General features: G+C 39.7%; 1 protein-coding gene across 4 annotated transcripts; it reads left to right on the forward strand.

Moving 5' to 3' along the window:
* NEUROD6 (neuronal differentiation 6) lies at positions 1-27,135 on the forward strand. 4 transcript variants are annotated; one of them, XM_040695926.2, is made up of 4 exons: positions 1-46; positions 1,914-2,014; positions 2,238-2,330; positions 25,159-27,135. In XM_040695926.2, exon 4 carries the CDS (start codon positions 25,180-25,182, stop codon positions 26,191-26,193), a length of 1,014 nt encoding a protein of 337 aa, XP_040551860.1. In that variant the 5' UTR covers positions 1-46; positions 1,914-2,014; positions 2,238-2,330; positions 25,159-25,179; the 3' UTR covers positions 26,194-27,135. The 4 variants fall into 4 exon arrangements, with proteins under 4 accessions (XP_040551860.1, XP_025003325.1, XP_025003326.1 ...); XM_025147557.3 differs by lacking the exon at positions 1-46 and having other exon boundaries at positions 1,811-2,014; XM_025147558.3 differs by lacking the exons at positions 1-46; positions 1,914-2,014; positions 2,238-2,330 and adding an exon at positions 4,211-4,299.
* Positions 27,136-27,542: the final 407 nt, after the last annotated feature.

Below are 27,542 nucleotides of genomic sequence, written 5' to 3' on the forward strand. Positions count from 1 at the left end.
GGCAACTGGAATGCTTCTCTCAGGGGTGAGGAAGACACCTGCTTGTGTAAGTAAGACATTTTGATGAATCTCTTTATAAGTATTTGGGCTAGGTAAGCTGCCAGAACGTGTAGAGTGCTCTGTTTTATCTTCAAGATAATGTGGTTTTCTGCAGAGTGGCCACCATTTATGGTAACTTCAGCTTTTTCCCTTTAGTTTCCCTGACATTGGCTGGGTTCAGGCTGTTTCCAGCCATGAAAACTTTACACATGACAGAAGAAAACAAGAATGTCTGATTTGATAATTCTTTTCACAAGAAGACACCTGCTCTCTGCAACCTAAGAACCCATATGCAAGAAGACCTTGTCCGCATTAAAGTGACATCAGCTGTCACTGCATAGACATAAGGCAGCATAGACATAAGGCATTCCCCACCAAGAAATCAGTGAAGCTTGGCGAGGTCGTTACTTCACTTCACTGTTAACAGGAAACACCTTCAGTGTCTGGTGCAAATATTGCTTTATGAATGCAAAGTCATGGTAAAAGGATTTTTTGCAACACCTAGCATGAGGTAGCTTCCTCCACAGTTAGCAAAATGAAACAGCAACCTCCAGAGAAAGACAAATCCAGGCCTCTAATTTAGAGACTCAGGAGTGCCCTGTCTCTCCTCATCGGCATAGATTATAACTTGGAAGACGAGGCTATAGTTTTGCAGTTACAGAAAGCTGGGCAGCTGACTGCGCTCTGGTAGAGTCATCTGCTGGTTGTGCTTATGGGGGTTATCATTATGCTTTCCTTTTCCTCTTCAGAGTGGGCTTCTGTGATTGCTGCTAGCAATCTCATTCAGTTTCTTCATAGCAGCCTGAGTCTTCATGGTTGAAGCAATTGCACTAGTATTACTAATCCCCTGGAGCCTGAAACTTCACCTCAATAGCTGTATTTTCTAACTGGGTGACTACCATATCAGCCCAGTACTGTCCAATAGAGGTTTCCTCTGTTAGAATGGAGATTTTCTTCCACCTTATGGTGTTTAGTCATAGAAGGATTTCCTCTTCATTCCTCCAGTCAGAAAGCTGTACTAATTTGCTAAGCTTACTAGCACTGGACCATGAGACAGACAGCATCTTCGCAGACAGAGTCTTGCTTACAGATATCTGTTAGGGGAAACCCTCATCTGGTACGTTGAAGTCACTCAGTCACAGTCTGAGAAAATGGTCTGGCTTCTCCTTAGGGTTAACTGTCCCTGGGAGAGCATGGCATGTAAACCATTATCCATTAGCGCACCAGACACCCAGCCTTCGGAAATCTTTAAGATTCCTTCGGCAGAATTTCTTCTCTGCTTTCAGTGATTACCTTGGTAGTAATACTGTATCTACCTGTCTTGCTTTTATTTAAATGACCTTTAAAAGAGTCTGTTCCCTTCACTTGCCATTATACAGTTTTTTCCTCTGTATCAGACAAGATCAGGTGCTGCCTCACTTTTCTAGGTCCAGCATGTGCAGCAATAGCCCTGCAACATTGGGCAAACCCAATATTTTCTTCCTTAGCATGGGACTATTGGTGCGCTAACGCTGAAATCGCAGAATATATTTCTATTTCCAAACCATGGTGTGGATAGTGCCGTATGAAGGTCTCTACAGGGAGTATTTTTATGGCTCTGGCCACATCTTCTTTGGACTCAACTTGCTGCACTTTCCATAATTCACTGCATTTTCTATCTAGAGCAAGAAGTTATTCATGTACAGACCCTCCTTACATGATGCCTTCTTTCAAAAGATTATCTCATCACTTTCTGTTTCTCTCCTCCTAAGCACTGCAGCCGCACGTCTGCTCCTTTACTTCTTCCTACTCTTTTGCAACGTGCTGTTCAACACAACTGCAGTCAAGAAAATACTCCTAAAGGATTTCTTCTGGGCTTTCATTGTGTTTTCAAGGTGTACCTTCAAAACTTAAAATGCTGCACTGAGATCTTGGCCATGCAAACGCTGGAGAACTGTCAAGAATGTCCTCTGGGAGCCTGTGATCTGTTTCAGCGGTAAGAGGACAGCTATGTGCTGATTAAGCTCCTGATATCCAGAGGCAACAGCAACAGTCCAATTTTTCCATCTGAACATCATTTTGCTGTTTTGACATCTGTGCTCTCAGTGCTTGCATTGTGGAGATTCTTGTAGTAGCGCTGTTCAAACTGCTGCATGCAAAGCACCTCCTTATGGTGAGACTTCCCTTGTTTTCATGAAGTATTTAATTTCTTTTGTAAGGCAACGGCATCCATCAAGTTCCAGATTGCTGCCCTTCCTGGCTGTTACGGATGCCCTGTGAATTCTGCTGTCTTTGGTACCCAACATAAACAGGTAAGTAGTCACCCAACACACTGCTTCCAGTTTATTAGAGGTGGTTGTTTTACAGCATTCACTTCATTCATGATGCCTCTTGACTGAAGTCCTTCATTTGCTATGCAGTCATTTACATTCTGTTGTGATCTAGGTTTAGTTTATGCTTCCTGAATTTTGTCTGAGTGGTGGTATTCCCTCTTGACTCAGTCACATACCTCTAAGTTGTCATATATGTTTTCACCTCCTGTCAACATTCATGTTTCACGCACCCTTTTCCCAGGAAACCTCATGTGCCGATAACAGGCCAGCAGGTGTTTCCTACCAAATGTTGTGGCTGCTCATCTCCTCTCCCAGCCTCACCTGCCTTTCCCAGAACAGACAGAATATATTCAGAATATCTGGCAGAGTCCTGAGAAATACTATCCTATGGAGCAGACTGTCGTTTTCTTTCCTGTTGTACCCATTTTAGAGATTCGGCCACCTTTAAATCATGCTCTTATTTTAGACACTGAAATTCCTTTGCCTCTTTATGCCTCCCTTGCAGAAGCAGCTGCTGAAATACCTGAACTGCTGGTACAACAGCCTTCAGAAGTGACTTCTTTCGGCTGTTCCCAGAGTATAGCAGGCAAAAAATTCTTAGAAAAATCCCATTTTACTTTCATTGTTGTGAAATGGACTACACAGATATCAAGGTTTTTTTGATTTTTTTTTTTAATCAAATGAAATAATTTTCTTTGTCAGGACTGACTTGCTAGCATGTCAAACACATAGAAACGGAGCTTCTGATCATTCCCCTTGCACTTAGATTCAGCCTGTATTTCTCCAATTCTTCAGGAGGAAGGCCTCCGTATTTTGCTAGTCTTACTGATACAGGCAATGTCAGAGTCCAAATAAAAGCTGGCTTTTGCCCATCTTCTGTCTCACAGATACAGATTACTGTTTTTCCCATATCAGTTTTGAATGTCACAGGTTTTTTCTTTGGCCCCATGCAGCTAATTAGACCTAGGAAGCTAGCTGCATTGTGATCCTTTGTGCTGTACGGTAGCCAAGAAGAGTGCTGTGTCACTGCTGCTGCTCTATTCTCTTTGGGGGTGCTCTCCAACTGCAGGCACCATACACCCTGTACTTTTCTGTTTGCTTGTGCGTCATGCTTTTGCAAAATAGTTTACTTTGTGGCTGGAATCAAAAAGCCTTATCCAAATGCAAGTCTTCAATAAAACTGAAATGAAGCATTTGGACCTCATGAAAACAGACTGTTTCGCTGTTTTGCATGGGGAAGTTTAAGAAGAAGGTGAAAAGCTTCTCGGTTGTAGAGTCTGAGAAATTTAGAGGGGAAAATACAGCCCTAAATGGGCACAGTATTGGTTTCTTTTAACACAGTTTCAGTGGCGAGAATTGGAGACAACGTCAGAACAAAGAGCTGTAAATATGGGAAGATGATATTTCCATCTAGATCCAAAAGCAAATTCACAGCTGTCTATAAATTAAAAGAACAGCTTGGTGACTTGGGAGCTTACAGACATGTAGAGCTATGCATCTGCCTGCACTTTTGGCTTGTGAATACCAAGTGATACTAATCTGCAAGGAGGATGGCTTAGATGCACAGGATGCATAGGGTGCAGAGAAACAGATACAGGCATTGCTCACAGGCAGCATTTCTTATGCCAGGACCAACACCTAAATAACATGGTGTCATGCCTTCCAGGTCACAGCCACCTCACAGGGGTATGTTCATCCATCTCCAGAATGACAGTCACCTGCCTACTAGTCTGGGTTTTTAGAGTTCAGGTCCATAATGATGCAAGTGGAGAGCTCAGTGGGAGCGGGGTGCTGAAAACAGTAGGAGGAGCAAATTTACCTCTTCAAGTTCAAAGAGTGTTTGGATATCTGGTTGCATATCAGGCATGACTTCGGTCAAGCAGCTTTGGTTACATGGTCCTACAGATTACTGTTCATTTTTCACCTGAGGATGATATTCATGAAGGAGGTATTTTATTTTAAAATATTTTCTCCTAATGCAGTTGCCTATGACTAAATATGTGGAAAATATTCTTATCAGAAAAATAACTGTAAAATCTGTATATTCTCCTGTAGTAATTAAAAAAATATTTTAAGTAACATCATTTACCCACATTAGTTCTTATGACAGATGCTTGTTCACAGATTCTTTCTTACAAACATAGATCTAATAGATATAATATTACTAGAAAATCATATTTGTTCGTGTTGCACTTATTTTCAAATGGCGATGTAATTTATTTCTAATTCTTGAGTTAAATGTAGAATTAAAATGTACTGATTTACATGTTTTTTTAAAAGCTATTTTTTTCTTGTAATCACCACACATTCCTTATAATAACAAATTATTGCACCTGGCTGTAGATATATAAAGGAAATACAGGGATTTCCTCATTTCATAGGGATGATTACATTTTGAGTTATCTTGCATTTATTTAATATGTCAAGGGCATCTTGATAGCTAATCAACACCTGTGAATCTCACAGAAATGAATGGATCCAAGTTTATAAGATATTCCTTTTGACTTAGGCCTAGTTTACACTTAGATTTTACAGTCTAATGAAAGTATACCAGCAGAATCCCATAGGAAATAGAGCTTATACCTACAAAGTATATGTTAGCTTAAACTCATTCCTTGAACAGAATTTAAATGCACTTCATTGCAAATATAACTTAGACTATGGCTTTAACTGCTGTAGCTAAACTTCTGAGCTTAGTACAAAAGAAAATAAATAAATAAATAAAAATAAAGTTGAAAGGAGGACCAAAGTGACCTGTCCATGTCCACGCTATGATACAGCATGAGAACTATGGAAAGCTGCTTGAACTCCACCATGATGTGGAGTTAAGTGGTGAAATCTTCTGCAACAACCAAACAAGTGTCAAAATTTCACGAACTGCTAAAATTTATTCAAAGCTTCTGGACAAAGACCCAATGGGCTGTATGAGATCTGTCTTGGGGCCAGTACCTCATAATATCCTATCCCCATTCACTCTAGTCTTGAAGAGGAGGCATTGTTTTGCTGAAGAATTACAGAAGCATTCCCCCAGCTGTAGCAGGGAGAGCAGTGCAAGATGTCACAGGGCATCCTCCACAGACTGCACATGAAAATTATCTCTGTTCTGCTCTGCCACTTTGAGAGGAGCATTAGTAAGCATCCCTCAGACATTATGGCATTTGGATCTATGACCCCACCAATGGACATACCTCTCTTCAGTGTTTTCCCAAATGTCACAAAAATTTGGGGGTATTACTTTCCCCTTGTATGTGCATTACACACAATCCAGGAACAGAGAGCAGGACTGTTTAGATATATTGAGGCACACTTACAAGAGCATCCAAGGAGGAAAATACAACAGCACAGCACAAGCTGGAAAGCTAATCTGTTACCCTGCGTTTTTATGGGCTCCACTGAGTTTGACTTTCCAGCATTAGCAACTGGTTAGTCAGTAGGATGAGGAGAAACATCCCTGTCCCATTTATCACATAGCAAGGAGACTCCTTATAGCTCCCCTTCCACACCTAAATCAGTAGATCTGCAGCTACTTTCTGTTAAAAACTTCACTGTTAGAAGCATTACTGGGTTTCATGGTTGCAGTGGCTCATTGCAGGAAGGAAGCTAGTGGGAAAAGTATTTAAAAAACCAAAAAAGATTAAGCTATTTTTTTATATTTTTGGTATCTAGGTCCACATATTTGCTCTCCATTCTTCCAACAAAAGAGATGATGAGCTTGCGCACGCGCGCATGCTCGTGCTTATTCTATGCTTTTTCGCCTCATCTGGCAGCCGCTTTCCGGTCCAGCAGACACTAACATCTAATGAGTCAAACTTCCCATTTTCAGACTAATCAGTCGGCTGCACTAATTGCAAATGCAAATATGCAAATTTATATTAATTAATTACTCTGCTAATTAGTTCTGCGGTCTTTTTGGTGTAATAAATCATTGTGCAGTGGAAGGGAAACACGTCCTGTCCCATTTCACTCCACATAAAAATTTAATGTACTCATTGAAGAAAATATATTAAAAAAAAATCTATTCTGATAGCTCTGCTTCTACTGATGAGTTCCCTACAGAAAGGTATGATTGTAAGAAGGCTTTCACATCTTCAGCAAATGCCATCACTAAGGTGCCTGTTAGCAATTTAATTATCACATTATGAGCTCCAGGAAAAGCCAGTTTGCTGTGCTGCAGGCTGTGACTCTGAGCTCTGTAGTTCGCACATTTTGCAGCAAATGCTGTTTATAAATACATGAAAGATAATATAGAGAAAAGTGCTTGGTTTTCTCTACCTGAATGAGCTGCTAGAGCTTGCTTACAGATCCCGGAAAGCCAGATCTGCTAAAGCCCTCCTGAGTACATATGCTTTATTCCTCCAATCTCACTAGCTCAAATTTGAATGGGTTGCTGAGAAGAAAGAAAAGTAGCCTAAGAAGGAACTCTTGAAGAGGATTTCCATGGCCTTGAACTGTACTTCGGCTATGATCCACTTCGACAGGAGAGTTTGGTGTCTCTTGCCAGTGCCACTGCTCCCTCATTCCCCAGCACAGCCTAGGCAAAGGGATGCTCACAGCATTGCCCTCCTGCTGGTGGAGTAATTCACATGAAGTTAAACTAATCCACAGCAAAGCTACAGTGCACAGTTCAGCCCAAGCATCCCAGGAGCAAAATTCTTTCCTGAGATGTTTGGAAAGTCATTAAGGAAGGTGCGTCATCTCATCTCACACAAACCAAGGCTAAGCAGAAATGCAGTATCTACCACAGCCCTCGGAAGGTTTTCTCATCCTCCACTTTCTTATTTTTTACTGCTACAAGCAATTGTTTCTACTTTTACAGTGCGTTTTCTGGAGAGTTTAAACGTGATCAAGTGTGATAATCTCATACAGACAGGCTAAGAGCCAGATAAAGATGTTACAAAAGTCAACAGTGCTGTTCTTCTATGTATTTATGAGATTCAGGCATCTGACATGCAAAATTTCTTCTGAAATAATAGGAATGAAAAAGCATTAGCAAAGGTTTTGCTTTATGCTTTAAAGTGTTGTGTTTAAACTGAAACAATAAATGGCTGGCAGGTAATTAAATTCCAAAGGTCTTTATCATGATACATTTAAACAGAACTTGAGCTATTTTTCTTCTTATAGTTTAGATAAGAAGGAATGCTTCCTTCTTATTTATTTACCCTCCTTATCCAAACATGGGAATAAATTGCTGTTGAATTGCTAATCTGAGCCCAGTGACTGGGAATCAGGGGAAATTTAAAAAAACTAAAACAACTTATATTGACCAGGCAATTTTTGGAACAGAAAGGAAAATTTGCTTACGAAAAGTTTCCGCCTTTGGTTAAAATACTCAAGTGAAGTAATGGTTTTCCCATTTAACATCATGCAAATCAAAATATTTATTTGAAAGGCAACGGCCTTTGTGCTTTTTCTAAGTTTGCAGGATCCTGGATTCACCTGAGATCCAAATTGTTTATTACACATTACAGCTCCTCACCACCTGCCATGAGTTTTGCCTGGTATTAAAAAAAACCAGGTTTTGTTGTTTTCTGTTTATTCTCTTTCTTTCTTTCTTTCTTTCTTTCTTTCTTTCTTTCTTTCTTTCTTTCTTTCTTTCTTTCTTTCTTTCTTTCTTTCTTTCTTTCTTTCTTTCTTTCTTTCTTTCTTTCTTTCTTTCTTTCTTTCTTTCTTTCTTTCTTTCTTTCTTTCTTTCTTTCTTTCTTTCTTTCTTTCTTTCTTTCTTTCTTTCTTTCTTCCTTTTTCCCAACCCTATAAAACTTTCAGAGACTAATATGTGAAGATTTTAACCAAAAAGATGTGAGAAGGTAATGGGACTTTGTTCTTACTGTCTCTAGTGTTCTTTAAATTATTACATTTAAATCATAATTGCATTGGAACATAAGATATAACTTGTGACATTTGACAAAGTCTCTGGATCCTTTGATGGGCTGGCTTCAATTAGAAAGCTTTAACAGCACATGCGTCTTTTGCAAATTGCATTAGGCTTCCTCACTCCAGGCACCGTGAACAGAATTATCTTTTGTTTTTTTGATCGTGCTCATAAAATTGCTAAGAAATTTTTGTCAATACTTACTGCTGAAGAATATTGTCTCAATTCATAAGACTTACATATAGGCAGAAAAAAAAAACAACAGTGCTAATAAAAATTCCATCATGATAGTCAGTGTTTATTCCTTTCCACTTACTTTTGGCTGATATTTTTTCTCCTGTCAGGGTTTTGAAATGAAGACTTTTCTTAACATATAGGACAGCAAGACCCATTTGGCAACCAAGATGAAACCCAGATGAGTGTTAAGATTGACAGTGTTTTCACCCTTATAATTAGGCATTCACACAAACGGGGTTTTAGTTTGCACTTATGCTTGGAACATGGCACTTCTTCATACAGGGAGCAGCATTCACATGTTAACATTTTCACTTTTGTTTTTTTGTTGGCAAGTAAACCGGTGTACTCGCTATTGACTTCTGTTAGCATTTTGCTATATATTATCCACTATTTATTAGTGCCATATTTTAAATGAACTGAATGAGAGCGAGGAAGGAACGCGTACCGCAGCCACAGCCTCTTCCTTTGCTCTGCTTTGGGGGAGGATGGCACTGCCTAGAGTCATCCTGCTGCCTTCAAGTGAATGCTTTCCAAATGCACAGCACCAGGGCAACACTTTCCAGCATGATTTTTTTTTTCCATTTTGTACTTTGTTCTTAAGTGTGAAAGAGCCCCCATTTCTTCCTGAACTGGTACCAGGGACTGGTAGCCCCAGTGCAGCAGAGCACCTACTGCACTGAGCTAATTTGTACCCTTGCCTTCAGTTGCACACTCAGTGATGTCTGGAAGAAGAGCACTGAAGTGGGAAACCTTATGGTAGTGTAGGAACCATTGCCAGAAATTCATCAAGGATTGTGATGGATTCGGAACAGGGTCCTGTTCATTTTTAATTGAGGGGGAAAAAGGCTCTGTGCTTGAAGAGAAGGCAGTAGGACAGCTAAAACCTCACTGTTTCACTAGATCTGAAATGTGACTGATTTGCTCGTACACAGCAAGAAATTTATAAAGGAAAAAAAAAACCTACCAAAATAAAGCACCCTTGATGGACTGTATTTTGTATGTACTTAGTCTGCAGAGCTCCTTGTCACAAGAAGTGGCATTCAGAAATGTATGTTTGCAAAAGGAATTGATATGCATATCAGAGTTACCATAATTAATTACAATAACGTTTTTGGGTCACGCTTCAGGGCTCACAGGATTCAGCAACTGTTAGAGAACAGGCTGAGACTTCACAAGGGTAATCTCTTTTTAACCTTCGTGTACACATTTTAGGGGTCTCCCTTTGGCAAAGACTATTGCCAGAAAACAAATATGAGGTCTAAACAAATAGGAAAATTTGTGTCCCCCCAGCTGTGGACTGTACCCCTTTGTAATCTGTCCTCTCCTGGGCATGGATGAGTTTTGACAGTGGATTTAATCTCTTTCCTAAATTTTCATATGGGTAGAATAAAAAGGGAAGGAAATACGAAAGATAAGGAAAATTGATCACTTGTGTAAAAGTGGTGGCATAATATACAAGGTCTTTTGTGCCAAACTGAAATTAATTAATATTGTTCATCTCTGTAGAAACAATTGCATCTACAATGGACAAGAGGACAACTAACTGGCTAGATTAAAATTAAGATTACATATAAAATCACTGGGGGGAAAAAAAATGAATGGACTAATGGTGGAGAAAGGCACAGAGAAGCCCTAAAGGCAAACAATAGAATGAATAAGCATGGTAACTGCAAACCACCTAAGCAAAAAATAAAAAGAACGATTGGGGAAATAGCAGTAAAATGCACAAATCATTTGTCTATACCAGAGATCCACAAACACAGTTCTTTGCCTCCAGGCACTCTGAGCATAAGGATGCCTTCTTACCCAAGTGGTATGTTACCCAGAGAAGCAAGTCGAGATTGCTGCTCATCTATTCTGAAAGAACGGAGTGATTCCTCCCTCTCTGCTCCCACATCACTGTAGCATCTCTGCTGTAACTCAGAGAGGGCAGTTGCACGGGGAAACACACTGGGACTGTAAAGGGAAATTTTTGTACTGTCCCAGAATCACAGGAGCCTACCAAGGTGTGAAGCAAATCAGTGCATCAGGGCCAGGGACTTCCACCAGTGCAGGTCACAAAGGTGGAACTCATCCAACATATCCCCACCTTAGGCAAAATGTCAGCCTTGCTCCCTCTAATTGCACTTTGAAGATCACCTTCGTTTGGGCATACTTCACTAGGCAGAGATGCTGATACCGCTGTGTGAGAGGTTAAAAAGGAGTTGTGATTGCAAAGTACCTTGAGCTAGTTAAAGCTAAACCAAAGCCAGAGTATTCTCCAAGTGAGTTATCCCAAAATTTCAGCGTTTGTTTTCAATCCCAGCCACAATGAAATGTTGCAACATTTGTTTGATATACCCCCCTACTGTATTTTCAACCAAAAAAAAAAAAAAAATTAAGTTTCAGAAACTGAGCCTTTTCAGCTTTGACGTACAAAGTGGGAAACAACAGCTCATTGCCAGACACTTAAAACAGAAAAACGCCTGTTTCTCTGAAAACAGTTCACACTGTGGGAGTTTTCCTCAGGAGCATGATCTCCCCTGCAAACCAGGCTATCTGCCTAGGCTGCATATGTTGTTACCAAGGAGTGGTCATTCAGAGCCAGGATTACAGTGCACCCATAATTTGGAAAACAAATTATGGCCACAGAACAAAATCCATGGAGAGCTGGGGCTCACACCACTACCAAAAGCCAGGACACATAAACATTCAACTGACTAGAGGAATATACATTTTGGGACTGTCCAGCAAAAAGATTACTCCTGTTGAGACTTACTAACCCCAAAAGGAGTGATTTTGGCTTTCTGAGCAGAAAATCAACAAGTTTCACTGACAGTGATGTGTGCCCAAGAAACATCTGACTTAGGCGAACTGCTTTAGCATCTGGCAAAAGTTTTCCAACCAACTCTGGTCCTGAGCCTACAAAGGCTTGCCATGAAAGTATTTTCATCCAGTGTTAGCCATGAAAAGAATATTGTCCATCCCAAGCAGGTTACCTAACACACACAAAGTTAGTGGAAAATACCTCATTGCACCTAGCATGGATAGCCAAAAGAAGAAGAAGTTTACTCTTTCTGTTCTCTAAAAACAAGCTTAGACCTGTGGCTTTCACTTAGACAGCTGCTGAAGAGGAAGCTGAGGGTACATGAGTCCTTGCACAGCTTCATGTGTAATGCAGGGTTATTATTCATCATCTGTCTAACATGGTGTGAGCGAATCCCACCTGGAGCTGAGCTCAGTGAAAAGCCCCTACTATCATGCTTAGCATCACTGTGTATGCATGCGTGTGCCAAGACAAAACAAAAATAATAATATCTGGTGCTCTGTATGACTAAGTGCCAAAGTCCTGAAAGTATGGCATAAAATGATGCTGAGAACGTAGGTTGTAGCAGCCAAAGATGAGAGAAATCATTTTTCCTTCACTAATTCTAAAAAGTCTTGCTGCAAGTGGGAGCTGGTGATTTTGGAGTAAACTTCTGGCAGGATTTTAAATGTATAGGATCTAAAGTAAGTTGGCCTGTTCATAGTGTTTAGGCAGAGTCAAACCACAGGTTTGAAATGAGTGTAGTAGCGCTACAGTAGTAGAAAAAAAGACCCATAGTCAATAAAAATCCCTTAAAAATGCCAACTACAGTTTGAGGAGAGTTGTTGCATGTTCAAAACACTTTGTTTCGGAAGAAAAAGCTACTTTTTCTTGCAAGTCATTTACCTATATTTAGTTCCTCTTTAAATTTCTCATGTAAATTAGCTTGTAATGTAAAGAGCAAAGAGGAAAAGTACTGTGTACAGTTCTTTAATAATCACTACTCAACCTACTTAGGGAAGAAAACTGAATTAAAATGCTGACTTTTAGTTAAGTCATCTTTTTTTCATTGTTTCGTTTATCATATCTTAATTTCTTTTTCCTTTTTTTAAAGTTTTACTGATCCAGGAACAAAATTTAGTTTTGTGAAGGAACAGGATAGGAATTTTGTATCTGGTTCTTAAATCTCTCTCTCTCTATCTCTCTCTCTGTTTTTTTAATAGAAAGTATACAGATTCACATTTATTTTTGCATGAGCCAAGACACACTTACTTGTCATATTCTACTGTAGCTTTACACAAACAGAGATTAAATAAACCCTTAGTGTTCAAGCCACCATTGGAACCAGGCAACAGTTTCTTGACCATAAACAAGTTGCAATTTAAACATCTGAATTCTCTGAAACTGACTTATAGATTTCTCTGCAACAGAAAAGGCAGAATGAGTGAGTTTGGAAGCGTTTGATCAAACTGTGGACAAGCTGTGCTGTAAACAGAGAGATATTTAAGCTAAATCAGGCTAGAGAGGAACAGAAAAATGTTTAATGCCGTGTGGCATTACCAACAGGATATTCACATGCTCCAGAGAGAACAGTTTCACTGACCTTGCTTTTTTCTACCATGCTCTCTGTCCATCCTCTACTAACTCATGCCACCACTGCCCCAGGTAAATAATATTCAGCACCATCACTTTTGCCTCAATGACCGGTAAGAGATTTCAGGAAGCAATTCATACCAGATGGAAAAAAAAAATCAAAGTGGAAAGTGATGTTTGTGCTTGGGACTTGCTCACATCAGACTATTGTGTGCTGCTCTAGCCAGCTAAACACTCTTTTTTTTTTCTAAGTATTTGATATAAATTGGATTCTGTGTAAGGATAGTGGTGCTTATGGACGTCACAGCAATATTGGCAGTATTCACCTTTGGGAACTTGTCTTGTATGGTTTCAGCCAGGAACAGGTGTTGTAAGTCTGTAGTTTGAATAGAAGTATCCTTATTATCATTTGAGACTGAAGAATAAAATTGTTTTGCCCTCCTCTTTTTTTAGAAGTTAGAATTAGGTCGAGGGGAAGGGCAGATGTGCATGTGGATGAGATCTGGAGAACGAAAGTTGCCGAGCTCTCACCGTATTTCCCGTTGTATATCTGACTGACTGTGGGAATTTGAGTGATAGCTCTGGCTATGAAACGCTGCTGTGAACTTACTGAACCAGTAGGCGCCAAAGCCTGGTTTTACTTTGTACAGTGCTGAAAGATCTCTATTTGCCATGTGCTGTACAATATTCCAAGCAATTTTAACAGTACCAAAAGCAAATGGATTTCTCTTCGATGTTTCTGATAAAGAGCCTTGAGTACCCAAGCATCTTTTCCAGCCACTGATGGGATTTTGCCATTTTAGTAGCAGTACACATCAAAAAGTTCAGTTCCTATTCAGAAATGCTACTATTGTGCGTAAACAGTTGTTAACTTTGCATCAACGTCTCCATGGATTCAACAGTCCCTAAGTACACATAGACAGCACAGATCATTATGATTATGGACCCTCAACATTTAAAATGGGAGGGGAGGGAGGTTGCATGTGTGTGCATTCATCTCCTTGCTCCCTCTCTTTCACAAACTATAAGGTTTAGTAGTGATTAACACTAGACCACAGCACTTCTAAATTAACGATAGCCCTGCCAATTCTAATTGGTATTCTAATTAGTCCGACAATTCTACTAATTAAGAACATTAAACTTTTTAACAAAGGCTATCTTTTTGTGTTGCGTTTGGCAAAATGGAATTGAGGGTATAGCGGAGTCAGAACTGCTACTTTAGAGAATTGTTGACGATTGAAGAAAGAGAAAAGACAGATCTGGGGATAATGTAGAAACATATATTGGTGGCAGTTCAATAACAAGAGTAGAATATCTTAATTATATGATACAGTAAGTGAATGATAGAGAAATGGAATAATATAGTGAAAACTCCAAATTCAGAATATATGCCTAAATAGATGTCTGAAAAAGATTTTCTTTTTCAAACACTGATTTATCCTGAGTGCAATAAGGATTTCAACACAGTGCACTGAAATTCATACTTTCCTTTGTTTGTAGAAAGCTCATATTTCTAAATTTGCTTTCCTTTAGATATAATTAAAAAAAAAAAAAGAAAAAAATAGTTCTCCAATATGGAACATTTTTAGTAAATATTTGTTCCACATCAATTGAAATGTCTCATTTTGAGAAAAAAAAATGCACATACAATGCACGTACAATATATTGCATGTGACTTTGAAAATAGCTATCCTTTTTGATGCCTTGAAAAACAATTAAGTTCATTCTCTGTCCTATTCTCAGAATGAAATTACATTAGAGGACACTTACACACAAAGTTTTATGCTGAAAACAATATGCAATTTCCTGAAAGAAAACAACTTTCATGTTTTGCCAATTTGTGTTTCAAGATTAAACTGTAAATATCTTTTTCATAATCCAGATTTCAGTCTCTACAAGAGTTGGAGCATTTGCAGAGTCTTTGCAAAAAGCATGCTGATGCTCACTTGTGCCCCAAGAAGAGAATGAGTAACACATAAAATTGAAAATCAGTGTAGCACTGCCAAAGTATTTGCTCCAAACCTCACTTCAGAATTCTGAACCTCACAAACTGTACTCTTCTCCGCACCCTAACTTGAAGGGCTCTTCCTTGGATCTCTGAATCACAGAATGGTTGAAGTTGGAAGGAACCTCTGGTGGCTGGAAGGTCTGAAGATCACCCTGATTCTATCCAAGTCTCCTGTTCAATCAGGACCATGCAGAGCCCAAGACCACATCCAGGCAACATTTGAACATCTCCCACAATCTGGTCCAGTGCTACAAAGTCCAGGTTGTAACACCAACTATATTTCCTTGATCATTTTACCAATTCTGTGTCATTGTGACTGTATTTGCACTGCTCAAGGGCTTAGAGATACAGGGAGAGGCTATTCCAGTCACCATCTTCTGAAGACAGCCAATGTTCTTGACATGGCTATCTTCAAAATTCATAGCAAAGTACCTTTTTGAGATGAATTTTACCTAGATGACTTTACCTAGTGAGATGCTTTACAGGTCCAAATTCATAACACAGAATCAAGCATAGCTCTCTGGACAATTCAGATTTTAACCCAAGCCACACATAAAACTTTTGAACACAAGAATAAGCCCCTGCACATATTGTAATTCATTATTCAGAATGTACATCTCTGAATACTTTGTAAAATTCATATTTTCCTCCCCCATTTACATTGCAGTAATATGGAATTGAACTGAAGAAACAGCAGCTTAATTGAAGATGATCACAAAGAAACTGAAATAAGGCCAGGTACATACTGGCTGACTTTCCAAGCCGTACCACTGAGGAAAAATAAAGGAAGGAAGGGGATGGGAAGATTCCTAATTTGCAAAAAATCTATGCATATTCAGTATTGTTTCTGCTGATGGCTGTTTTAGCATTTTGCAAGCCACCTATATCCAGTATGACCTTTTCCAAGCACTTAAGAGCGTAAAGAGTCATACCCCAGTAAGGCCACAGAGGCCAGGTAGAAAGTCAGCTTATACGGCAACTAGAACAACAGAGGGAAAATGCAAGCAAGCACTGGGCTCAGTAGGACACACTGCATTTTTCGAGAGGGGAACCTGGCCAGAAAGAGGGGCTTTTTGCCAACCTTTCAGGTGCCTTCTGGCCACGACTGCTTTAAAGTATTCAGGGATTCAAACCAGTTCTCAGCCAGACCAAGGACAGAAATAAAAACTTGAGGCTGCCAAAAGATACGACTTGATTTCCTTTGAACACCATGTAAGGTGAGAAGGCTTTGGAGAGTAGTTACCTCCAAAAATAACACCATGTGCTCAAGGCTATTGCATGAAGCACTGATTTTGATGATGCCTGGTGGCTGAGGTAGCTGGCAAACCATAAGGCTTACACAACTCCTCGGAGGTTATGTAGACAGAAGAGATGCAAAGAGACAGAAATTACTGAAACTACAGTTTACTTCATCTTGTACTTAGAATTGTGATAACCTTACCTCTTTTTATGGCAAAAACATACCTTTACATTGATTTTGGCTTGGGGAGGGAGATTTTATAACAACAGGATGAGGGGGAATGGTTTTAAAATGGAAGAGGTTAGATTTAGACTAGCTACCAGGAAGAAATTCCAGTGGAACACTGGAACAGGTTGCCCAGCCAGGCTGCGTGTGCCCCCTCCCTGGAAGCATTCAAGGCCAGGCTGGATCGGGGTTTGAGCAACCTGATCTAGAAGGAGGTGTCTCTGCCTATAGCAGGGGCGTTGGAACTAGGTGATCTTAAAGGTACCTTCCAACCCAAACCATTCTATGATTCTGTGATTGTTAGAAAATGCCACTTCCTGGAAGATGTCCACAGATCTTATCAAAAACATCTGCACAGGAGGAAGAGCAGAAATTTGTTGAGAGAAATAAAACATTAAAATGGGTTTTTATAAAAATAAGAAACATAAATAACTTACAGACAGTTCTCAGCTAGAAGTAATAGGAAGGCTCATTCATTATTGGAAAAAAAATTGTATTTAAGACATCATCTGGGCAGCTGTTTTCAGGAAAAAATCATTGCAGCCCAATCTGAATTCAACATTGTTTTACAGTTGAGCTGAATTTGGCTGTGCTTCTCACTTTCTCAGAAACCTGGGAAATGAATCCAGAAAACCATTTTATATATATGAAAATAACAACAGTTTTTTTCTGCTTGCAGTCAAATCCTGACACCAAATCTCTAGTACTCTCAGGGGAAAAGGGCTTAAATGATCCAGCTTACACTCTCTGTTGTGAAATAATCACTCTATGTCTGAGGTTATGATTCTCCAAAGTACATTGCTGTCCATTTTCCAGTGTCTTCAAGTCAATGAAAATATTTTCAGTTTTCTGCAACAGGAAAAGGCAGCAAAATTAGAGTGTCTGGTGACGCTACACTTCATCTAACTCTTGAAAAGTAAGCTCTACTGTATTTATAATACAGACACTACATTCTCGAATACTCTTAGCATTTTCTTAGGGCACTGTAAATAACTAGAACAAGTTCAGGATCTGTGACATAAGAGATCTCCCTTTTCCTTCTGGAAAGTAGCATCTCCTAGCTTCAAAGGAGTGCTATCGTTACAAACATTTAATTTTGAAGGTGGCTTAGATTTTATTTTTTTTAACCTCAAATTACTTTTCTTATTGATAAGGAAAGATCTCCAGTAAGATCCTCAAATCATTGCATTGTCACATTGCATTTGCTGGTTGGAAAATATGAGAAGTCAAAAGCATAATATGGATTTAGGAAATGTAAGGCAGGCCATAGTTCTAGGGCAGCTTCAGATGCCTGATCCTACACTTCTTCTGCTTTTTGAATGAAAAGTTTAAATATCTGGTATCTCAGAATGAGTCCTATCCAGCAAGGGTTATGAATTCAGAAGGAAAACCAAAAGGATATTCCCATTACAGTGAGTCTGAGTCATCCTTCCCCCTACTTGAAATGTTTCATAAAAACAAGCACCTCAAGTGAGCTCTGCTGTTAAGAAACTACATGTATATTTGTACATTTGTACATTTAGAGAGAATTGAGGTTTTGTAGGTAGATATGGCATTTGCTACTCTACACTACTCAACTTCTCAACTTGACTAATACGCTTTCAAAATAGGTTTAAAGGAATTGTTATTTGTAAAGTATTTTTCTTTTTTTCCTGAGGTGTTCAATTATTATTTCAGCATGCTGCTAAAATTTGCCTGAGGAGTGTACACAGGACAAAAGAAATTATGATTCTTAAGAGCTAACAGCTCACCTGAACCTGGGTAAAAGTTTTATGGGGATAAAGAAAAGTCATTCCTATAGCCTGAGGGCATTCTCCGTGCTTGAGTTTCAAAGGTCTGCTCCAAATAATGCAAATGTCAGAGTTTCTCAGAACTTTGCAAGAATCTTTCACAAAACATCCTATTGTTTCCTGGGAGCAAACTGTCCACCAAAATTTCAGATTATTCTAAGGTTTTGGTTTGTACTTCCCTCAAGTCAGTGTTCAGTAAACTTCTCTATTTCCTACTATCTTGCATTTCATTTAAAGCAGGCTGTGTGGTCCTAATCAAACTACTCATCTCGGTATATGCTTTCTGGAAGGCCCTTTTGCTCTTCTGGTTGGATTAGTGCCTCCAAGATGGGCTTTGCATCAGTACCAGCACAGAGTGTAAGGTTTCCAATCAAGCATTTCTTATGGGGGGTCTCTTCTGGGGTTGTGCACACCTCTTCTGGGAGATTCTGGCTGCAAGGTATGTCTTGAAAATCAAGCTTTAGTGGGACAAAGACATCCTCAAAATGGAAACACAGAGGAAGCTTGAGAGTGAGTCACTGCAGGCACCAGCAGAAGAAAGAGAGGAAAAAAGCAGCATTGCTAACTAGCTGTTTGACAGAGATTGCCACTAAAGAGTCGGCACTGATCAGCAGCATCAGGCTGCTTACCACAGCCAAATGTCCCTGCTGTACCCTCAAAAGGCTGCTGTATTTACTGAGCTCACAGCATCCTCAAGGTAGAGCAGCAGAAAGTATGACAGCCTCAGTCACAAAGCATTGAAGAAAAACAAACAAACAAAAACCAATCTGTTTCTCAGAGGTACCCTTGGGCTGCCTCACACCACAAAGCAATAGGATTGACCTTAACCCCCTGCAGTTTCAAAAAGTGACACAGTTATGCAACTGAGTTGACTGGAGCATCTCTCCCCAAGGAGAGAGTTACATTAAATCCCATATTGCTGCAAGGTGCACATCACCTCTTAATCTGGTCACAAAGGTTTCAGGCTGTACACTACCATTGCTTTGCGATGTGGAATGCAGTAAAGTTAACCACATTTGTCTCCATTTTTATAATTTGCATTTTCCATCTAACAATTATTTGACTCAATTCTCTCTCTACTCGTTTATAATAGTGTAAGCCAGGAGTAGATCAAAGTTAATAGGCTTATGCTAAATGTGTGTCATATCTAAATCAGATCCATTCTATTCATGACTCTCAGAAATCTTGGAACAATTTCTGGTCACAAACACAGCTTTGGTTAACCATAAGCAGTTAGTATTAGACTCAATGTTCAGATTCTAAATGGAAGTAACTCCTACTAAAATAGAGTAACTAACCCCTCTACAACTCTTTCATACTTATCTCTAACAGCCTATTCAAAATCTAAAACTAAGGATGTCTGATTAGAGCAAGAAATACATCCTCATTATGGAGGGCTTAGAGAGTGTAAAGCACAAGTATAACATTCTGCAGAATTAGCTGATGGGTTAAAATCACATTTTCATACTGAACCGAATCCTCTTGGACAAATGTAGGTTAGTTCCCTGATACTGGGGTCCTGATTAGTGTCTTCTTTAATCTCTCCTGGGAGAAGTACATATATCCCTGTACATCATCTTAGTGCTGGTGGGAGAGGGCTTAGCTGAATTGATGGAAACAGCAAGTTCTCTACAGAAAGCCATCTGTAGCCTACAGTGCTGTACTGGGGATGTGGGGTTGGGTCAGCCCTGGATCGTGATGCATGTTGCTCCACTCCTACAAAGCTCTGTAGTTCTCTGAATCCAGGATCGTTATTAGTGTCTTCATTAATCTCTCCGGGGAGAAGGATGTATATCCCTATACATCATCTCAGAGATATTTCTGGTCCTCTCCAGATGTCTGGGGTGTGCTGGAAGGGACTCCAGGCTGAGAGTGAGGAAGAGAAAGCTTTTCATTGCAAGATTGTCAGTGGGACTTTACATACCTAGGGTGCAGGGTTGTTGTCACTCTTGGTGCTCTCATTGGAAAGAAGAAGAGAGGAGGCAAGGGAAAGAAAAAGATTTGGTTAACTCTCCTGCTTCTGAACAGTCTCCCACTGCCCATGAGGTCTCATAACTATCAGTGAATGACATGGGCTACAGCACACCAAACACTAGCAGCAAAGCTATCAGAAACTGGTTCTGAGCAAACACCATTAGAATTCCATAATCCAGATGCAGTCCTGCTACAGTGTGACTGGGGAGTCTGAAGGGATGAGAAAGCATGATGCTTTTTGCTTTTTTTTAGAGGAAAAAGAAATACTAGAGACATTCTGTGGTAGTAAGGTGTTAACAGATTGAACTTACTGGAAAGACTCCCATGGACTGCAGTGCAGTTGGGTCAGTCCCCCTGATGTGCTGTGGAGGTTCTGCAGTCCTTTGAACTCGATCTTATTTCAGTGGTTCTGTTAATGCTGTCTCATATATTGATGTGGCATTGCATTTGAAATAGAGTCACTTTTAATTCAAAACCATACAGCTCAGGAACAGGAAAAATATTGTGGTATGCGTTCAGCAACATATTTGGTGCTGTGCAGCCATTCTACAGAGTGCATTTAACTGTATTTTGTGTATTATTCTTAACATGCATTCACACTAGACAGCAAAGCAGCAGTTATGGGGTCTGCTATGAATGCATATTAACAGCAGTACACATTTGCATATCATGGATCCATAATACAAAATGAGTAGTAAAATCCTTATGAAAAGTTATTATGCATGCACAGTAAAAGCTTTTTAAACCTTGATATCTCCGTTATTTTGTTTCTCCACTATTTATTTGAAAATATTAAAAAGGTCAAATGATGGATTAAGAATCTGCAAAAATGTAATGTTGCTACTACAGAGGGAATCCTCCAACATAAGCTAATTCTTTTTTTTTTTTTTTTTTGGTAGCAGTATCAACCATTCAAAAATGGATTTCAAAAGAGAATTTGAGTGGTTAAAAAAACATTGAGAAGATATTTTTTATATAAGTATTTTTTGGAGGTTGCAGTAAATTTTTACAGCTCTTCCCTTAACACGGAGGCACTACAATGTCAACCTTTCCTTCAGTTTGTTCTAATATTTTTAGTATGCATTGAAACAAGGTTCAGATCCTCAGGACTTTGCATATTTAGATTACCGTGCATTGTATAATACTCTGAATATGCAAAATCCTTGAAAAGGTTGACAACCCTTAGGACCTTGCACAATGTAAATCTTAATACATAAATTTCTATTGAGAATAACAGGATTCTACCCACTCTGCAACACAGATTGCAATATTTGGGATAAAATGAAATGGATGTTGTGAGTACAACCACTCTTGCTCCTTTTGAACAGGTGCCACTGAAGTTTTAGGATCTTTCTTGCTTTAAATGCATTTAAAAATTCAAAATACATCAAAAAATGAAAATAATCTTTAAAAAGAGATCTGAGCTCTGTAGAAAGTGAATGATCTGATATTCCCGGCTTCTGTTAAAAATAAGCAAGTACATACACACAAACACAAAGTTTGGAGGAGGGATTTTTTTCTTGTGTGGGTCCCTAAAATTATTGAGCACATACACATGGATGTACGCAGCACACCTTATTCTGCTGCTGCTTCTTTCCTTTTCCTTTATTTATTTATTTTTTTCCCCCTGTATTAAAAAACAAAATGCCCAGATTTAGATGAAACTTTGTGAAAACAAAATAATTGGATCAGGACTGAGAACATTAACGCCAAGCTTTGGCCCAACGTGAATTAAAGCAGATGAGTTATAAACCCTTCAAAAACAGGATTTATAACGGAAACGCTGACACAGACCCATAACAATAGCAGCTCTGCCAGGGATTATTTTAATACTAAAAGCATACTTAGGCTCTCACTTTTTAAAACAGAGATTACTTAGTCACTAAAAAGCAGCAATACATGATAATAAAAGCAAACTTTCGGAAAACGTTCCCTAGATGACATGCTATCCCCCCCTACAACTCACTTGACATTGCCTCTGTGCAACACACCACCCCTAAGGAAATTAAATACAACAACAAAACCCAGACCAAGGTGGAGTTTGCCATCAGCTGCGTGGCCGGGCTGAGCCGAGTGGCTCTGTCAGCTCCAGTTAACAGCTTCTTGTCCGAGGGAAGAAACAAAAGAGTTAAGGGAGCCGAAGCGGGAGGTGAGGAGGCGGCAGAGGGAGAAAAGGGCACGAGGACAGAGCCGCAAAGGGGCACATGGAAGCAGCGACCAGGAGGCAGGATGCTCCCAAAGACCAGCCCTGGGACTTAAGATCACAGAGAAGTGCTCAAGGGAGCACTGCAAGCACCCCAAATCCTCACCCACGCCAGGGCGGGAAGGGGTGTGAGCAATGAATTGCTGTGGTTGCAGGCGAATGCACGTCACTAGAAAAAGCAACAGTTCTGAAACCTTGGCGTCATGTGTCCAGTACTCCTCTGTCGCTTCTTTTTTCTGGGGGAGGGAAGGTCAAAAAATGATGAAGGTCATGATTTCTTATTGGCAGTGGGGGATTTGCAGCTTTTAGCCTGTATTCTGGGGCAACATGCTGTACTTCAGTGACAAATACATGAATAAATAAATAAACAGAAAGAATGATGGAAAGAAAGAAAGAAAGAAAAAAGAAAGAAGGAAAGAATAAGGAAAGAAAGAAGGAAAGAATAAGGAATGAAGGAGAAAGAAAAAGAAAGAAGGAAGGAAGGAAGGAAGGAAGGAAGGAAGGAAGGAAGGAAGGAAGGAAGGAAGGAAGGAAGGAAGGAAGGAAGGAAGGAAGGAAGGAAGGAAGGAAGGAAGGAAGGAAGGAAGGAAGAAAGAAGAAAGAAAGAAAGAAAGAAAGAAAGAAAGAAAGAAAGAAAGAAAGAAAGAAAGAAGGAAAGAAGGAAGGAAAGAAAGAAAGAAAGAAAGAAAGAAAGAAGAAAGAAAGAAAGAAAGAAAGAAAGAAAGAAAGAAAGAAAGAAAGAAAGAAAGAAAGAAAGAAAGAAAGAAAGAAAAAGGAAGGAAGGAAGGCAGAACAGACATTAAAAAGAACAAAACAAACAAACAAAAAACAACAAAAAACTCACGCCCCAAATTCGCTTGAAATAGCATCACTTTTTGTGTCCCTGCCATAACACCAGTATTACATCCTGATTCCTTCCTTCCCCCCCCCTTTTTTTTTTTTTTTTGCCTGGGTACCAGGTGCACCAGAGGGATCCGATCAGTACAAGACAGCACTTTTTGTATAAACAATGCCACATTAACAACTACAGGGCAGCCGTACCTGTAGGCAGGGATAGCACCAAATGTTGGCACGTCTATCCGTGCAGCTAGACTGCTAGAAAGAAGCAGCTCCAGTGGAAAAGCACCTACTGTATGTGCAACGCTGGTGCAGATTTTTTTTTTCTATCAGTCTAACCTTCTGTGTTGATACATGAATGCTGGTACCCACTTAGAGGGATGCCAGATGATCAGTGCAGAATGAAGGTCCCAGGAGAAAGGCTCACGTGGTTTTCTCTGCCCCGTGACGTCACTAGCAGATGGCATGGGTACCAGCTCTGGCAGTTGGCATCAATGTCACTTTTTAGAGATCAATGAGATAGTGCAGATATACACAGATCTAGGCTCCAGGAGACGATGCGACACTCAGACTGAAAAGATTTGGAAGGCAAAAAATGAAAACTGATTGTTGAATGAAATAAAAAGCTAAGGTAATGCAAATAAAGATATATTTCAGTTGGTGCTGGGTGTGCATGCAAGTGTTTAAAGATACAGTATCATTGTCTTGTATTTTATGTATGCTATTAACTGTCTGATAACTCCTGCTAACATTTTATTCTTCTGATGCAATTGGTTACTTTTGTTGGTGTTATGTAATGTTGCAAGTGTGTAGACAATAATGCTGGACTTAATCTTTTACTGGGGTTTTTGTCTAGTTTTATTCTATTTAAAAGTCCGTGTATTCGTTTTGTCTGTGTCTTGGAGGACAGTGGGTCCAAGCATTTGCGGCTCCCAAACTGAAAACAAAAGCAGAAATAATCGGAAGGGGGGAATTATTTCCCTGTTTCAGCTTGGGTTGCGAGCACACGTGCACGACTGCAGCCAGAGCCCAGAGCCCGTTGCTGTCAGCCAGGGGCTGGGGAGACGCCTGAGCCTCCCTGAACATAAACACTGCTACAGCGTGCAGGGAAATATTTCCCCCTCTAATTGGTGGGGCAGGAAAAAAAAAAAAAAGAGAGAGAGAGAAGACTAAATTAAAAATAATAAAATAAAAGCAAATAAGCAGATAAGTTCAGTCTAGGTAAATGAAAAATAAGATTTAGCATTTTTGCTGGGAAAAAGAAAAAGAAAGGTAGGGAGATTTTATTTCCTAACTCTAACCTGAATATGTTTAGGGTTTGATCCTTCCTGATTTTTTGTCTTGATGTGAAATATGTAATGCATGATTTTCATAGGAATTGTTAGAAATAAAAAAATCTTCATTTTTTTAATGTTACTAGCTGAGCAATTTGGGGGATGTTCCATTAATATTTTTTTCACCCGGTATAACTTGCGAGAGTTTAATATCTTGATTCAGAAAGAGGAAAATGTGGAGGGACAATAACTCGGAAATTTAAGCAAAAAGTGATTTTAAAATGTTTAGTTTAATAGAGATGTGGCACTTCTCAGTTTTAGGACTGCACTCGCTCTTCTCATTTTTTTCACCCAGGGGAATTTGTATTAATGAAATTTATGTATTGCTTTATCATGTTTTGCATTTCTTTGAGTTCCATGGTGGTGAGGGTTCAAAGGGCTTGTTTAAAAATAAGATAAATGAGCAGGGAGCTAATCATACGTTTTAAATATTGATTTACTCTGTACTTATCTGTGGGAGATGTGGCTTTTTAGTTGTGAGATCCTGAGCGCTTCAAGTGATTTTAAAATCCTGGGCAGGTCTTGATTTTTAGTAAGCAAGCATTTGCAATTGATGTTTTATGAGAAAAAAATACGGATTGTGCATTTATACACATGCACTCCTATATGTACAGAGCGCACACAGACAAATGCAAGGTGCATGAGAATGGGTGTGTAAGTCGGCAAACTTTGTAAATGGAAATATTTAAATATTGTGCTGGCCCTCTTTCAGGTAACTTAAGATTATAGAACCATGCTAACACTACCGTTTGATGAGTCTGTTGTAATGCCAGAGTCCCAGATGTGCAGAAAGTTTTCCAGAGAAAGCGATGACCAAAAGCAAATAAAGAACCCGGAAAGCTTTTCGAAGCAGATCATACTCCGAGGGAAGAATATTAAAAGGTCTCCCGGAGAAGATACAGAGAAAGAGGAAGAAGAGGAGGAGAGGGAGGAGGAGGATGAGAACGGCTTGCCCAGGAGAAGAGGCCTTCGGAAAAAAAAGACGAGCAAGATCAGGATGGAAAGGATCAAATTCAGGCGACAAGAAGCCAACGCGCGTGAGAGGAACCGGATGCACGGCCTTAACGACGCTCTGGACAATTTAAGGAAAGTGGTCCCTTGCTACTCTAAAACACAAAAACTGTCTAAAATTGAAACGTTGAGATTAGCCAAGAACTACATTTGGGCTCTTTCCGAAATTCTGCGAATTGGCAAGAGGCCTGACCTGCTCACCTTTGTCCAGAACTTGTGCAAGGGTCTGTCCCAGCCAACGACAAACTTGGTGGCGGGATGCCTGCAGCTGAATGCCCGAAGCTTCCTGATGGGCCAGGCAGGCGAAGGTGCCCATCATGCCCGCTCGCCTTACTCTACCTTCTACCCTCCCTACCACAGCCCTGAGCTCGGCACCCCCCCAGGGCATGGGACTCTCGACAACTCCAAGTCCATGAAACCCTACAACTACTGCAGTGCGTATGAGTCCTTCTACGAGAGTACTTCCCCAGAGTGTGCCAGCCCACAGTTTGAAGGTCCCTTAAGTCCTCCCCCAATTAACTATAATGGGATATTTTCCCTGAAGCAAGAAGAAAGCTTGGACTATGGCAAAAATTACAATTACGGCATGCATTACTGTGCAGTGCCACCCAGGGGTCCCCTTGGGCAGAGCTCGATGTTCAGGTTGCCTACAGAGAGCCACTTCCCTTACGACTTACATCTGCGCAGCCAGTCTCTCACCATGCAAGATGAATTAAATGCAGTTTTTCATAATTAATGAGGAAAATGAAAATAAACAGTGGTCATTCACCTCCCCATCTAATTAAGAGCGAGCAGATGCTTGGGCACTGCGTAATTGGCACAACTCTATTTAACGTGTTTACTAGTTTCTAAAGTGTGTTTCAACTATTGTGGGGATTTTCTATGTATTAATAAATCCCTTTTACGATAAGCATTTTTTCTTTCTTTTTTGTTTTGTTTTGGTTTTTTGGGTTTTTTTTTTTGTTTGTTTGGTTTTTTTTGGTCTGTAAACACTGTGAAATTATGTTTCCTCCCAGAGGTTATTTCCCCCCTCCTTTTTTTCTTATTTCCCTACTTGCTTGATTTGTTGAGCAGTGTGTCTGAACAGCACCGCCGAAATAAAAGCATACACACTGTGTAAAGTTAATGTCTATTTTGATTGTACAGTAATTATACAAATGCATGTTATTGAAATCAGATGAATAAAAATGATGTATTTATAATTGGTAGAAATTATATATTATGTATTTGAAGGAGAACTGGGTTTAAAAATATTCAGAACTTTAAAGAAATTATCTCAGAACTGAGATGGGCTTGCAATATGCAGAGGTGAGAGAGCAGCAATATTGAAAGCTATGCAAAAAAAAAAAAAAAAGCATACGAAAAAAAACAAAACAGATTTTCTGGTTGTTGTTTTTGGGTAAGCTAACAAAAAAGCAGTGACTGTCACTGAAATTATTCAACCTGGCCTTTAGAGTGTTGCTGGCAGGGGCCACATGCTAATATTTTAGAAGATGTTGTTGAAATTTTGCCTCAGTTATTTTGACCATATATAATCAGCACTTTTTTGTATTATTCTGACTTCAGATGTAAAGGTTTGTTATAACAATGTATAACTGTGGTTTCTCACTACGTATTTTAAATGCAATTAAACATAGATGTTTCCACTTTTAAAATACATCTATTAGCTGTGATGCTGTATTTTGCCTGATACTTATTATTTCACAGTATACAGTTGCCTTTGGTCTTGCCTACACAGCTTTCTGCCCTGCTCCCCCATAGCGCTTGAGCCAGGAGATGGAAATCATGATTTATCAAGGTGAACTTTGCTCTACTTTACATCAGCAACACAGCAAACCAGACCCAAAATAGCACAGCTGTATGCGAAAACAAAGATTAGGGGAAGAAGGTAACTTTACAGCTCAACGAAACACAGATTCTACATTTCATATGGGCAAAGCTCTGAGTGCACATGCAGGTCACAGGCTGCCCTGAACACAGCCCTTGCTAATAAAGAGCACAGCTAAGCTACAGAGGTGCCTACAGCCCACTCATGGAGACGCTCACAAAGCCTCTGTGTCACTGGCACCTTGGCAGGTGAAGCCC

This window comes from Gallus gallus, chromosome 2, assembly GCF_016699485.2.
Source record: "Gallus gallus isolate bGalGal1 chromosome 2, bGalGal1.mat.broiler.GRCg7b, whole genome shotgun sequence".
Taxonomy (NCBI): domain Eukaryota; kingdom Metazoa; phylum Chordata; class Aves; order Galliformes; family Phasianidae; genus Gallus; species Gallus gallus.

What these genes read in the sequence shown, in the direction of transcription:
- NEUROD6 (XM_040695926.2), top strand. Translation starts at nt 25,180, where the DNA reads ATGCTAACACTACCGTTTGATGAGTCTGTTGTAATGCCAGAGTCCCAG.